This window comes from Balaenoptera ricei, chromosome 9, assembly GCF_028023285.1.
Source record: "Balaenoptera ricei isolate mBalRic1 chromosome 9, mBalRic1.hap2, whole genome shotgun sequence".
NCBI classification, from domain to species: domain Eukaryota; kingdom Metazoa; phylum Chordata; class Mammalia; order Artiodactyla; family Balaenopteridae; genus Balaenoptera; species Balaenoptera ricei.
In genome coordinates, this window is record NC_082647.1 from 102940848 (window position 1) to 102956793 (window position 15946).

At 46.2% G+C, this 15946-nt stretch overlaps 1 protein-coding gene across 1 annotated transcript; it reads right to left on the reverse strand.

Annotated features, from left to right (window-relative positions):
* Positions 1–2651: 2651 nt before the first annotated feature.
* Positions 2652–14153, reverse strand: INHBA (inhibin subunit beta A). The gene is made up of 2 exons (XM_059932893.1): positions 13423–14153; positions 2652–4452 (listed from the first exon to the last, which is right to left on the reverse strand). Exons 1-2 carry the CDS (start codon positions 13808–13810, stop codon positions 3563–3565), a joined length of 1278 nt encoding a protein of 425 aa, XP_059788876.1. The 5' UTR covers positions 13811–14153; the 3' UTR covers positions 2652–3562.
* Positions 14154–15946: the final 1793 nt, after the last annotated feature.

Here is a 15946-nt window from a genome sequence, read left to right on the forward strand (position 1 = left end):
TCCAATCCCACGAGGGTGACAAAAAATTCACTTGCTCTATCTAAGAGGAGAAGGCAGGTACTCTCCTTAAAATCAGAGTGTGGAATCAATCTTAAATAAGTATGAAATTGGTTGATCTTCAGGGACAAGAAAATCCCAACTCAGTGTGCCAGAATTCACCTTACTTTTTGGAAAAGAAAAGAAAAGAAAATGTTAATCCAATCTTCAACATATTTATCATTCTTAAAAAAATATTTGGTAATAAAGGCTTTTCAGAGCTTTGAAGATTGATGTGGGTAGATTTTTAAAAGCCTCGAGATGGCCCTACAGAAAGAGTAGAGAGATGCAAAGATCAGATGAAGCCACACTTGTTTTAGGAAAACAGACAAGGAAGACCCAATCTGGTGGAATTTAAAAGCTTTTTCTTTTGACCTCATGCTGTTCCATGAAAAGTGTGGCTGTTCGCAGAGCTGCATAACTTCCAAGATTATTAAAGATAGTAGTAGTTTATCATTTTATTTCAAGGCCGTATACACTTAATAAAATATTTTGGTTAAAGTTCAAAGATGTGTAATTTAATGTAAACGAAATCTTCCCATTAAAATATTGTCATATGGAATATCATTTAGTTCTGCTTCTAATTACTGTGGCCACTCATCAAACCCCATCGTACCTTCACTATGTCCAGGACTTAAAGGTTTTAGTAGATGGCATACGTGTTTGAGATGAATGGAAGCCACAAAGGGGGATCAGCTGTTTTTTTAACCTCTTTTTGCTTTGGCCATTGCCTGGGCCAGCTCTGTTATCACACAGTGAACTACGACTTGGTTTCCCAGGCTATTTACAGGTTCCCATTAGTTCCAGTGCCAAAAAAAGAGGCAGTTCAAAAAGCCCTCCAACCTCTAGACTTTAGTAAATATAGCCAGGTAACGACATTAAATCTGCCTCCATACAGCCTAGTGTGATAGCAGACTGATCTGGTCTATTTCTCAAGAAGAGCTAAACCACCTTGAGTAATATTTGGTTTCTCACTGATATTTTATTTTCCTACTATTAATATTTTTTAAAAATCTATGAATTGACATAGGGCTGAAAGCTTCAATATTTTGCAAAACGCTAATAACGTAATTTTCTGAATTAGACTTTGTTTTTCCAATTTTTGCAAACTTCAAACAAGTCAGTACAAATAAGGTTCTGTATTTTAAAAAGCACATAAATGAATAACTTCCGATCTAGGCAAGCTAAATACTGTAGAATAAATTAGTAACAATTTAGCTTTAAGCAGGTACTTTGATATTTATAAAACAAAGTGGTTTTTGTTTTTTGTTTTTTTTCCTTCTTGCATCCGAATCGACGCATACCAATCTATACATCAAGAGTTTTGGCTGTAAATTAAAATATTCGCAATTTTTACTACTGCCCCCCATCCCTGCTCCCCATTCTTTTCCTTACTCCTACTCTCTTAAACACCTTCCCCTGAATTATTTATTGTTTTACTAGTGACAACATGATTATTGAGCCCAGCTGTGTAGGGTAGTATTTTTCACAACCAGGCCTTAATCGTAAAAAAAAATTCAAAAAAAAAACCAAACAAACTCAACCACCTCTTTTATCCTGGCCTAAAGGTTAATTTTTGTCTGCAAAAGCTTCTGATTTAAGATTGATTCCAACAGATAATACATATGTTATCCAAAAATAATCGGCCTAGATTGAACATGAGTTTCCTGTTTTGTTTTCCCAGCAGGGAGTAAATAACTTGTAGAATGGGGGTGGGGGACAAGAAAGAGGAGGGAATTGGATCCCTGTACATTGAAAGAGGGTCTTGTTGAATATTCACTGGAATTCCCAGGCTTTTTCCCATCCGAATTTCTGAAATGTGCCCACCTAGTTCAGAGTAAAAGCAAAAACGATAGCCTATCCTTCTTAAAAATACTGTGTTTTGCACACAAACATTCATTGCTTTAAGAACATTAAAAAATGACAGCCTGAAGTGCTTAAAATGTGTATGGACACGATGTGCCACATGTATACATACACACAGACATGCATGTGCCCGAGCACTGTATATATACACATACAAGCATGGAGCGTTCCTTGAATCTGATTGAACTTGATAGCCAACAGTGTACAACTACTGTACATCCAGTATGAAATGTCCTGTTTCATGGATGTAAAAGGAGTCAAAAAACCAAACTTCTCAGGTCTTTCAAGCCTGAACACAATCCACCTTACTCAACCTTGGATCCCAACCCCTGACTCATCGACGGTGAATGATACCAACCACAGACAGACTGTTTAAAGGCTCACACAAATGTCTTTGGTGTATGTGTCTATTTTTTAAGGTACAAAATAATAATAATAATTAGAATTATAATAATAAAAATAGCTATTTTGTGTGCTGTAGCAGTTCTTTTATAGCTCACATTAAGTGCAGCTCAGAACCCGCCCCGCCCCACCCAAAGAAAATACTTGTTAAATAAGGATTAGACAGGTCGAACACCATTGTAGTGCAAATAGTAAACGATTAAAAAAAAAACACAACATTTACAAAATATAGAAATGTTTGGATCCAACAGATGGACAAACATATTCCTTTCAAGTATCTCTCCTTGAAGAAAATAAAAATTAATCAGGTTACTTCCAATACAAAAAAGTCTCTCTTTTTTGTTCTCTCTCAGGTAAACAGTTTCAAACCTATTAGGTTGCATAGTTCTAAGATCATAAGCACCTTAACGAAATGTAACTTGGTATTCTTTTTTCCTTGATCTTTCATGCTTCTCATTCTTGTTCTCAATTTTTTTTTCATTTTGGTTTTTGTTTTGTTGTGGAAGTGGTGCAGAAAAAGAAGGTGTGACCACCTGCACACGAGTGTTCTTTTACCAGACTGTGTGTGTGTGTGTGTGTGTGTGTGTGTGGTGTGGAAATGCCTCTGTGTGTGTGGTGTCTGTACGGTGTGTATGTCTGTGTCCGTGTGTGTGTGTGGGGGGGGTTGTGCATGTCTTTGTGCAGCGTGTGTGTGTCTGTGTGTGTGTCCGTGTGCGTGGTGGGTTGTGTGTGTTTGTGTGCGGTTGTGTCTTTGTGTGTGTGCATGGGCTGATATACACAGAGAGAGGGTCACACAGACATACCTTACGACCTGGGTTACTGGGTGGGAAAGTGCCTATAACTGGCCCTTTCAAACTCATGGCTTTCTAGATGCTATTTGGGTTGTGTCAGCCCACATTACTGCAGACCGGACAAGTTGACTTCGAGGCTCATACCGAAAGGGAACCGAAAAGGAGAGGACAATATTCCCATTTGAGCAACTGCTGTCACCCCTTGAATGCTGGAGGGAGAAGTGAAGGGTACCCCATTTTCCCTCTCCCCCCAAATTCCCACCTCCTTCACTGTTTCATCTCTGAGCCCTGGCTAAGGAATTTCTCCACATCTTCCTTCATCTGCTTCAGGTTTTCTTTTAAGTTTATTATTATTTTTTAAAATTTCTATTCTTCTGGTTGTTTCAGTCAGAAACCTTAAACATGTCTTCATGTCACCACTGTCTTCTCTGGACCATCTTGCTCCCATCCCCCCCGGGCTGGGTGCTCTACGAGCACCCACACTCCTCCACAATCATGTTCTGGATGTCCTTTTTGATGATGTTCTGCCCATCATCATAGTACAACATGGACATGGGTCTCAGCTTGGTGGGCACACAGCACGACTTGAGGTTGGCAAAGGGGCTGTGACCCCGCATGCGGTAGTGGTTGATGACCGTCGAGTGAAAGGAGAGGGATGAACCCGACGTTCCTGCTATGTGGCTGGGACACTCACCCTCGCAGTAGTTGGCGTGATAGCCAGAGGGAGCGATGATCCAGTCATTCCAGCCAATGTCCTTGAAACTGACAAAGAACTGTTTCTTACAGCAGATGTTGACCTTGCCGTCACACTCCAAGCCCCGCCGCCGGCGCCGGTGAGGGTGGTCTTCAGCCTGGCGGGCCTGCAGCATGAGGAAGGGTCTGTGCGACTGCTCCTTCTCCTCGTCCCCTCCCGCCCCTCCTTCTCCGTCCCTCTTCTTCCCTTCCCCCTCCTCTTCTCGCTTCTTCTTCTTGCCCAGGAGCACCAGGCTGGCGCCGGTCTCGTGGCACTGGTCACAGGCAATCCGAATGTCCAGGGAGCTCTTGCCCTGGTCCAGCAACCGCTGGATGCAGCTGGAGACGGGGAAGATGTGCCAGGTGCTTTTGCGGGCATCCACCGCCTTCTCTGATATCAACACTTCACTCCTCTCCCCCATCAAGCCCACTTCCTCGGCCTCCTCCCCTGCGTCCCAGCTGCCCTGCGGGTGCTTCTGCTGTTGAAAAAGATGGATGGTGACTTTGGTCCGGGTCCTGTTGGCCTTGGGGACTTTCAGGAAGAGCCAGATTTCTGCACGCTCCACCACGGACAGGTCACTGCCTTCTTTGGAAATCTCAAAGTGCAGCGTCTTCCTGGCTGTGCCTGAGGACGAAACAGCACAAGAGAGAGCAGGGATACGGTTAGTTCTGGGGTTCATGGCCATTCCCTAATTTCAGGCAAGCTCTGTTACAGACCATCTCCAACCGGGCTCCTCAGATGAAGGCCCACAGATCTTAAGGACGGTTTTGACATTTTTAAATGGTTGAAGAAACATAGGATGCTGTGACATGTGAAAATTATATGAAATTTACATTTCAGTGCTCATAAAGTTTTACTGGACCACAGCTAGGCTCATTTCTTTATAGGTTGTCTACAGCTGCTTTTGCACTAGAACTTGGATTTGAGGAGCCGTGACAGACAGAGTCCGTCTGGCCCACAAAGCTCAAGTGATTTACTCTCTGGCCCTTTCCAGAGAAAGTTTGTCAACCCTTGCTCTAGAAAGAAGAGGGTCTGGATCTGAGTGTGTCTGGGAGACTGGGTCTGTTGACTAACTGACTTAACCTCAGTTTCATCTTTTATAAAAGGGGAATGACATAGCGACATTTGACCCATTATCCCATAGGTTTGGAAGGACCCAATGGGATAACATAGATGAAGACACACTATAAACTCTAGCAAGCTGTGGGAATACTATTATCCCCAACACAAATGTGCACACACACACCCCCCTCCCCACCGTGTAAGTCTGCATGGCCTGTACCCACAGAGCTAGCCTCCCCTTCCTCCACGGCCACAAGCCACTTCAGAAACTGCACAGAGCTCTGGGCTCTGCCTGAGCTGCTCCCGCCTTCCAGCTCAGCTGTCTCCCGCTGCCCCATCCTCACGGGCCAGCCACACAGCCTGAGCATCTCACACAATCTCTCACCTCCAGGCAGGGACACTTGCCGTTCTTTCTGCCCAGAAGACTCCCGCTCCCAAAACACCAGCCTCGGTGGCTGCCCTTAATAAGGTTTCAGTTTTCAGACGGGACGACCCTCTTCCTAAGCCACCTCTGACATCTCCACCCACACCCTCCTGCCAGTCTAGCTTAGGACGCCCCAGGTCTGAGGTCCCGTCTGTCTCATTCACTGTCATAGCCCAGAATTTAGCAGAAAGTAGGCAATTACTTGCTTCCTTATTAACACATGGAGGCGCCCTTAGCATTGAGCTAGATTAAGAGATCCATCTCCTACCCCCTACATCCCCCAGACCACTGCCTGCATGTACCTGCTTCCCACTCTGAGTACACGCACCCCGAGTCCAAATCTGACAACCATCTGAAAGTTCATCTTAGAACTCGCAACTGCCTGGGGAGTGGGGGTGGTGGTGGTGGTGGTCTCCCTGCCTGGATTTCTATAGCTAACGGAAATCCAGCCATACTTATCACTCTCAGCCCTGAGATGTTTACGGTACTATAAATTTTAGGCCCGGTTTCAAGTTCTCTGCGGCAGAATGCAGGCTCTTCTGTGCATGGCGAGCTGTAGATTCTGTTCTTAATTTAACACGCTCTGCACAGTGTGATTGTGCTAGTGGTAAATTCACGGAGGCCGGGGCCGAGAAGGTTTGCATAGGAAAGGTGCTCCGGCATCTCTGTAGAAACTTGGGAGGACACTGGCCCTGATGGCGGTGGTGGCAAGGGGCAGACCTCACATCTCTGGCGGGAGTTGAAATGAATCATGAAGTTAGGTTTATGATTAGATCACCAGAGCGGGGAGCAGTCAGAGGAGGAAACTGTCTTTTTTTAGGAAGCATGATGACTTTTTTTTTTCCAAAATGGGAATCCAGTACTCTCCTTTGCTAAAAAAACGGCGGGGTGCTGGGGGGTTGGGGGGAGGGGGATGGTAGTGATTGTTGGTCTTTTAAGAAAGCAAAAGAGGAGAGTCCAGGAGACCGAGCTTCATGGTTTAAATCTAAAAAGAGGGTCGGCTGTAGTGGTAGGGTCCTGCCGAGACCAGAGGAAAAAGCTGCCGGAAGCTGCCCTAGGCTCTGCGAACCGGCCCGGAGGAGAGTGTGGTCCCCTCCAGCTCCCGCACATCCGCCCTGCCCCGCGGAGGATGTTAGACAAGCCCCCCGCTGTTCTCCCTTCTGCTTCCGCCCCCGGCCGGCTTCTGAAACCCTAAACCGCACAGGGTGCCACTCTAAAGACAAAGAGGTAGTAGCTGCAAAATTAGAGAAGCCAGAGGCCACAAGGTTCTGTTTTGTTTTTCTAGGAAAGAGTGTGAAACGCGAGAGTCTGTCCGTCCCCGGGCTGGGAGAGCCCTCTGGGTTTGACGTTAACTCATTCCCACAGGCTCTGCTCTGCTGTAACCCATGTTTGCCAGCGGGGCGCTGAGGGTGAAGGGAGATGGTCCCCGGGTAAAGAGAGGGTCCAGGTGGCAGTGTGGACCCACCCACACTGGACTTTCCTTGAATAAAATCCAGAGAAGTCTACACATGCTGGGAGGGGGTGGTGAGATGCTCACTGGCCGACCTGTACAAGCGAGAGCGCATGCAAATTGCCTCTGGAGGGTCAGCGAGGCCGAGGCCCCTTGCTTCCAGCAACAGCCTACAGGGCGGCCCCTCATTTCACAAGAGCTGGTTTCTAAAGCAAGATATGGCTCCACCCCTTCTTCACAGGCAGCCGTACTTGGAAGCAAATGATTTAGTGTTCCTGAGAGAGGATTGTACAAAGAGAGTACTCATTAGAGGGGGCTCAATCTGTCAGGTGCTGTTATATTAGGATCAGAGAGTCATCATAAAATGACTTTCATCCTGGTCCTGGCTGGTAATTAACTGCATGGCATCGCCTGCGTCCCGGGAAGAGGCACCGTGCTGAAATATGCATCGGTTTAATGATCTGAGCAGAAAGACTCGGTTCCCTGTATTTGCCTCCACTGCCTGCGGACGGATCTCTCCCCCATATTTCTGACATTTGGATTTTCCCCCTACTAATTGACATGCCTGTCGCCTCCTTCTCCTGGTGTCCATTTCTGGAACTGCTATTTGTATATTGCATGAGGTTTTATCAGGGAAAAAAATAAAACTGAGATCCAATTTCATGAAAATGCTGTTGCCATAATGCTCAGGAGAACGGGGGGAAGAGAGAGATTCAAGGCTTCCTAATGTCTACCTTACATGCAGGTACATTTTCAAAGTTCTATTGTATTCTGACTTATTCAGCAGTGCATATTTTTTTTCTTTTACATCTAGCTTTCATTGCAGAAGTGGGTGGGGAGAATGAGACAGCTAGACGCTGGATGGAATTCATATATACCAGGGCTGTAGGTCTCAGAAAGATATTACAACCCTCAAATTTCTTAGGCATGAAAAACATAAGTAGTCAGCCACTTGATTATATTTGCTTTATCTGTGTTTTACCTGAGACAGATAGCTATACTGCAGTGATGGTTTCAGGATGCTCCAATCCTCAAATCTCTACGCACAGCAACTCGAAAAATGGAAGGAGGTTGCCTAAGGCTGAGGTGTTTAGGATCAATTGCTAGTCAGTTTCAGGTTTGACTTAAATATCTCCTGCTATAAAATCTCGGAATGGAAGTCTTCCCATAGTGCTTTGTGGTACAGCATCAGTTTATACAGGTGTGCACTGGGTTCCTACACTGTTACCTACCTATCTAGATAGAGCTGGAGGCTTTGCTAACCTTTCATTACCTACTCTCTGATAATATTCTTTTCATCCTCTGTGCTATTTTTTCTCTCCCGAGGCTTGTGAGCAAGGCTTGTATCACAGCCTGCTCCGCCTGAGTAATTCACTAAGAAAGTCCCACGCAAACCCATGTGGGTGATAATATTTCATCACTTAAACCTCTCTTGAGCTCGGTGGACACATACCAAAGGGAGAGAAAAAAAGGGCCTAAAAATGGGTAGGAGGGATGACTACTGCACCTTATAGGGAACACCTCAGAAATGTTGCCGGAAGGGAGGAAAGACTTTGGAAGACTGGAAGGGAAAACACCTGAAAGCACATTTTCCTTGGCTTTTGTGCTTTCAGAATTTTTCAAGTGTTTTTAAGAACTCACTCACTGAACCGGCATGCCAAGGGTTAAGCAGCCAGCCTCCTGGTTGTTCCCCTCCGCCCACATCAGGATACAAAACGCTGCTCATCCACCCCACACCCCCCCTCCAGCATCTCAGGTTCATGGGCGCCTGAACAACTCCAATGAAATAAGCAATACTAACAAGCAGGGTTTCATTTTTGATATGGTTTCTTCCTCACCGGCGTCCTGCTCAAAGTATGCTGCCCTTCTCCATGTGGGTAATGATTAAATCCCAAATGTTAATGTAAAGAGCCTTGTTGTTTATGGAGAAGTTAAAGTCACCATGGGGGGTGGAGGGAAACCTCGGTGTAAAACGCGGCTATGACTTCAATTTTCCGTCCTTTCACCAAGGTTTCCCTGTGCCTAGATGTGGTATAGTCATGGGTGGGAGAAGACAGAGCTACCTTTGAAGGCATGTGTGTTCCCTGAAGCACTAATTTTGCATTTGGACTGTTTCCAGGGGTTTCTGCAAAAAAGCAGCAAGTGAGGCCTTAAAGGTTATGCCTCCTTTAACCTACAGGAGAGGGTCTTGCCTGTAGCAGAACTACAAGTTTGGTTATAAATTATCTTTTGATTTTTTTAGCCTGAAATATCTTTTCTTAGGATGTGCTATTGAATTGTAAATGCTCGGCCACATTCCTGCATCTTTCATTTGAAGGGTGATGAAAAAGTTTAAATATTTAGAGAGAAAGGGATTTTAGTTTCCTAAAAGAAGTAGAAAAAAATCCTGAAGGTTCAACCCACAGTCTTTCAGAGACTTCTTCCAAAGTTCCTGAGAACTCTTACACTATGAATTTTTGGAGCTAGGAATCAGTTGGGTAGGAAGCATTCTGAACTACAGCTAAGAGATCGTGCCTGAGTATATTTTAGCAGAAGAGGGGGCAAGACGAAAAGTCCTAGGAAGGTACGATTCCTGGCTCTCCAAATATGAAAACTGCATTTCTACCCTGACGCTCTACCCGCACCCCGACTCCAGTGCACCTCCTCCACCGGCCCAAACCACTAACACATCTCTTTTCACATCTTTTCCCAACCATTTCTCTCTACACTCTCGGTTCAGAAACAAACGCATCCTCCAAAGCCGTAAGCTCTGTTCCCACAAGGTGTTAAATAAATAGACTTTCTCCTCCCTGTTCGAAGTCACTTGTCATTTGTCGCTGGTGAAAACCGTTGATAAGACAGGACAACTAGGCTACAACATCAGGGGAGATGGAAGGGGTTTTTTTGTAAAAGCCCAGGCGGCCGTATTAGGGAGAGACGTGTGAGCAAAGCAGTATTGTTGATGATTCATGGTCACATTTCTCCCCGCTCTGCTTTGTTTGCTTCTGAAATTTCTCATTCCTCTGTCTTCCGTAGAGCTCCGGAATGTTCACATGTATCACTAGAATTCCCATTTCCTTTCCTTCTGTCTCATTTAAAATGTTACAGGTAGTAGTCATGTCCCTCCCAACCCATAAAATCCTAACTTTTCCTGCAGAATGGTAGGAAGGAGGGGGTAGCTGATAATCACCAAGATTAGGGCGATTCAGGCTAGGGCTTCCAGTAGGTGAAATTGTGTTTCCCTAAAAGATTAACTGGTTAAGGAGCAAAAGTCTTTGGAATGCGCCCTCTTGTGGCCGATCATTTCCCATTATTCAGCGAAGAAAGTGTGTAACCCCTAAAGACACCCTCCAGTGAGGGCGAATTCATTCCCAGGCAAGTTCAGAAGACTGGCGTGGGGTGATGGGAGTCAACTTCACCTTGAGATGGCTTTCTTGGGGTGGAGGAAAATAGTCATCCCAGCAAGCTGCCTTCGACCCCTGTTTGGGAACATCTGTGTACATTTCTAACTCAAATCTTCTGTACCTAGTATCTTCCAAGGGAGGAGCTTTATGTGTTGCTTTCAAACCCACATGGCTGGGCTATGTGAGCATTTTCTATTTGTTGGTGCTTGATTTGTCTTTCTTCCCCTATCCTTTCTTCAACAAGTGCTAACAATTGCTAACTTCATTACCAGAATCAGAGTATAAATTTGGCCTCATAGGAGGACTCAAGGATACTGTGTTATTGTACTTTGACCAGCTATTGTCACAAATGAAAAAAAAAAAAAAAGAAGAGAAATTAAGATAGAGCGGTCAAGAAGACCACTGATTTTGACTTCAAGGACAATTATGGTGATAGTTGGCTTGGCCCTACCCATCCCTTCCTCTTTTCCTTTAAGGTGTTAAAGTAAACAACAGAGGATTCTGTTGCCAGCCTTGCAAAGAATACAGTCACCTCGGTGAGCAATCTGGGGTGACAGACTTGAAAATCATTTTTGTTTGTGGGAATACATTTCAGAGAGCCTGAGGGCAAGGCTTCGCTGATTAGTCAATAACAGCTCATATCAGCTTTACCAAGATGGGATGCTTTCCACCTGAGCACTAGGGGACAGACTCAGTTCAACAAGTTCCTGGCACATGAGTTCTTGGAGTTCCTCAACTGCGGTGGCCATGTCTTGGCCTTATTCAACCATCCTGATGAACAGAGGCCACAACTAAACAAGAATCCCCAAATGAGGAATTTTGAGGCTGAAGGATGCATCTAGGGGTGAACATCCGTGACATGCATGCAGGTGACAGATGACTTACTGACTGGATTCTATGCTGTACAGAACAGTTTCTAAAGAAAAGAAAAATGAATGCCCTTTGCTACCTCCCAGAACCTTGACTTTTGACGTCGTTTGAGCATTGCTAAGGTTGAATTGTTCCAAAAGTAACAAGACATTTTCGTATATTCACTACAATCATCCCGAAGATAAATCTCTTTCCTGGGTCAGCAAAAGAACAGCAAAATACTCACATGGTACTTACTCTACTTGGAGAGTAGATTGTCCACAGAGCAATCGTTTTTGTGAAATCATACAAAATCGACTTAAAGTTGAGGCGTGAAACTTCTCAAACGAGAAGAACAAGCAAGCGTGTCATAAACCTTTTCTAAGAATCCAGCGGCTCACCCAAAGTCAAGTTGTAATCTCAACCAGGAGGACTTTTGCATTACAGACCTTAAACTTTAGTCCACGTGTGAGTCAAATGAATCCACCTTTTCAAAAAGTAGCTCAATTTCTTTCAAACTAAACACCTACCAGAAAAGATCTTTTTAAAAATGACGAGATTTCATATAACTGAGAAAAAGATTGGCACTCAGATGAGGGCCATAAGTGAGAAAGAAGGTAAAGAGTCAAATTCTTTTACTGCAAAATCTCTCAGTGCCAAGAGAGTAATTTGCCACACAAGTCAGAGAAGTCAGAAAGTGGGCATATTGCTAGCATCAGGCGTAGAGTTAAAAGTGGCCAAAGGCAGAGGTCTACCTAGTCATATGATGTGGGAAAAGCCAATTGAGGAAGAGCTGCAATTAAGGCCATTCTGTGTGGCAATTGGTATGTAGAAACATATATAGGGTCCCTCTGTGGCAGAAGGAGCAGTCCCTAGACCACTGGAATCCATTCCCTGCTCAGGACCCCAGGAATGGCTGAGAAAAACTGGGTGGCAACTCAAAAACTCCAACCTGCCTTTTTTCACTCAATAAGCTTCACAAGATAAAGTCAAAAGTATCATGTCCTTTGCAGCTGCATTATAAAAAAAAGCTTTAAGCGAAGGAAGTCAGACGTTCTTGAAAAGAAAGAAGCTTCTGGTGAGACAGCTAAACTGCCCACAGGACACCAGGGCTTTTCCTACGAGGGGAAGCCAGCAAACCAGCAGGCTATCTCCCCCAGAAGGATGCCCAGGTGTCTCATGGTTTTCTTGGAAATATAACATCTGAGTCAACAGGTTTTCAGGACTGGAAATTCTGAGTGTTGCCTTAATTGTTTATACTACTGCGGCAAACTTTTAAACAGCAATGCTGGGAGTCCCGGCACATACTTTACTGGCCATATGCTCCACCAAACAAAACAATGGCATTCCTTTCAAATGGATTTGGCAAGGGAGACAGTTCTTTAGCCTGGCATTACCATGAAAGTAACACGAAATTAACACATCTGTGTGCCTGGGCTGCAAGCAGGGGCTTGTAGGCTGGCAAAAGGATCTGGGACACCTAACTGTAAAAATAACCTGGCCCCCAGGGTCTCCAGCCCGCCCTTTTGACAGGTAATTTTTTTCTTCAGCAACAGGTTAGCTCGGTCCTGAGCCAACGATGAGAATCTATTTATTAAAGTTCTTCCTCTTAAGGATTGAGGGAGCGCTCAGCGTAGTATCTGAGAGCACTTTGTCAAGGTTGCATTCCTTGGCCGAGAGCTCTTAGTAACTTTACAGAGAACAAAACTCTCTTTTTTTTCTTTTTTTTTTGGTTCAGAGAGCAAAAGTCAGTGCTCCGAAAGGGACTGCTGGTTCAATGTCATCTGTTCCCTAACCCCCCCCAGCCCCCAAAGTTGCTCTTCGCTGCCTAGAATGTGATGTCTGTGCTCTTACAGGCAGAAATTCTAAAGGTCAAAATGACTGTCACTAATATGCCCTGCTTCTCGGATGTGGCCCCTGATTGGATTTTTTAAAGGAAAGGGGTTGCTTTTAAGACAATGACTTCATCTGTGCCATGCCGCCCCGATCCCGCGCTCGCCGCCCCTCCCCTCCCCCCCAGTAAAAACTTGGGATGGGGTCCGGAAGCCTCCAGGCTCCCCCCCCCCCGACCCCCCCTCCCCCCGGCCAGCACCCGAAAATGCCCCGGCTTTTCCTCCGGGCTGCTCTGATCTGGTTTCCCCGGCAGGCCGAGGGAGCCTCTCTCAGAGCGGCTTCCTGCTCCAGATCGGGCCGAGAGCTTCCTCCGGGGCGACGGGCTGAGATACGCAAGTGTGACCTAGTCACCTCCTGCCGGGGCTCAGCCCACGAGCCCAGCTCTGTGCGGTCCTCTCCCCCTCCCCTGCGTCCCCTAATAACTCCTGACCTTGCCCGGCAGGGTACCCCTGGAGGGCAAGAAGTTCCTCCCAGGACTGTCAGACCAACGTGACCCCCCCCCCCCGCCCCATCCCCCCAGGGCCGGCACCCACCTGACTCCGCGAACGTGATGATCTCCGAGGTCTGCTCCATAAGTTCATTCATTTCTGCCCTCCTGCCGATGTCATCCTCTATCTCCACGTACCCGTTCTCCCCGACTTTGCCCACATGAAGCTTTCTGATCGCGTTCAGAAGCGCCGCCTTGGGTACCGGCTGGGTGACATCGGGTCTCTTCTTCAAGTGCAGCATGTTTAAAATGTGCTTCTTAACGGCCTCCACCATCTCCGGCTGAGAGTTGGGTACGTCCTTTGGGAGGGTGGCCAGCGCACAGGACGGGCAGTCGGGGGTTGCACTGTGCCCCTCGGACCCCGGGGTGGGGGAACTCCTCACTATAATCCAGCAACTCGCCAACAAAAATCCTCGCAGCCAAAGCAAGGGCATCCTGGCAGCAAAAGTTGTTGTGATTGCCCTTTTAAAAGGCTCTGCTTTTCCTCCCCCCCACTCACGCACAGGTTTTTTTGTTTTTGTTTTTTTTTTTTTCCTTTTTGGGTTTTTTTTTTTTTTTTTTTTCTTTCTCCTCTTCAGTCAATTCTCTGGAACAAGAACAAAAAGTTTTCTGTGAAGTTTTGTTTGCAGGTTCCCTCTCTGAATGCAGTCAGTGCTGTAGGTTTGTGGCTGTCAGGGAGGAGAGTTCTGACTGTCTCCCAGTAAAAGAGAAGGAGGGAGGGAGGGAGGGAGGGAGGGATGGAGGGAGGGAGGGAGGGAGAGACAGGGTGGGGGGGGGGAGACAGACAGAGACAGAGAATGGATGGGAGGGAAAGAGAGACTGGGAAAGAGGAGAGAGGGGGAGAGAAGAGAGAGGGAGAGAAGGGGGAGAGAGGGAGGGAGGGAGGGAAGGAGGGAAGGAGGGAAAGAGAGAGAGGGAGAGAGAGGGAGAGGGAGAGAGGGAGAGAGAGGGAGTGATTGGCCCTAAGTGAGTGAGTGAATGGGAGAGGGAGGGAGTTTGTCTGTGAGTAAAGGCTGTGATTAGGAAGGGGAGGGACAGCTCTTTCTGACAGGCTGCCTGCCTTCTGCGTACCGCTCCCTCACACACACCTCTCTTCAAATATCACCGTTCTCCTCTGGAGTTCTACTTTCCCTTCTGAAAGAAATTCTCCTGATTTGCTGCTGCTGCTCTCCCCTTTCTTTCTCTGCCCAGTCCCCTTGCTTCACCTTCTTCCTCTTTTGCAGGGGAAAGCAAAGCCCCAATCTGTCTCCATCGACAGGGAGGACCAGACGGAAACAGCCTGCCCCCAGCACCCCTCCATCCTGCCCGGCCACAGCCTGGAAGGTGGGGCTCGGAAAGAGGGGTCACTGGGGCCAGCCTGATCTTGCTGGCCAGAGGGAATCCTGCAGACCCTCCTTTTCCCCCATTCATTCATATTTCAATGTTCAGGGCCGTCAACAGTGGCAGGCTATCAGAGGGGAGCCCAATAGAACTTTTGTTTGGGGTCATATAATACACTCTACTTTTCCCAACTGCAGAATGCAGCCGGGCATTGAAAGATCCACAGGCAGGCAGGCAGCACGGTACATGCTCTCGTCATGTGAAGCTCTGTCCCCTCTCTTTAGCCACCGCCCCTCCTGCCCGGCACACACACTCCGGGATGACAGCCCACCACCGCTGGCCCTGACTTCACAGGCAAAATGCAAAATTCCGTTGGCCTTTCCCACATTATTTTATACAAATAATGCACTCCTGTGACTTGAATAACTGGTCCTAGGGGGAAAGAATCTCTAAAATATATTGGCAAATTATTTTCTCTGTCATGTGGTCGTTTGTTCAGCCTGCCCCCTACCCCCATCCCGGACCAGTCTGTTCACGGACTGGCCTCTTGATGGCTTCTTTTTCTCTCAAAGGAACAGCACAGATGAAATCATCATGGATTTCAGTGTTCACGGAAAAAGAAAAATGTGAATTTTTAAACAATGCCTCTCTGAGTTTTTTTAATTCTCCTCCCCCCTGCCCCCCCCCCCTTTTTTTCATTTTCTGTCTTATTGCTTTTATCTTGCAGAAGTATCTTTAAGAGGTCCATCTGTTAAAGCTTTCCTTCCCTCTAGGGTTTTTTTTTTTTTTTTTTTCCCCACACATAAGCCCTCTGAGTTTCTGTAGATACAGTCAGCTTATATCTGACACCTAGTGTGTTCAGAGCATTAGAATCAAGCAATGCACTTTGGGTGGGAAAAGTTAATAAACAGCATTACTTGCAAGCATAAGAGCTGAGGGCAAGGGGAGGAGGGTGAGACCAGTGTGATACTAAGTTACAATTACAGTTTGCACAGGTAACAATGCTTTTCTGAATTGGATACCCTGCCCCCCTTTGCTGAAGCATCTGCCTGCGAGGCTTTCTCTGTTACCATCAATTACACTGTTACTATTTTTAAGATTTTGTTGACCTTCCCTAAAGAGTCTAGTTTTTTTTTTAATTGGGGGATGGTGAAAGAGAATGGGGAAAGAGGGGGAGCATTTGTGTTAATCATCGCTTAATAAAATACCCTGGAAATAGAAGACTTATAATCTACCTATTTGGCGTCACA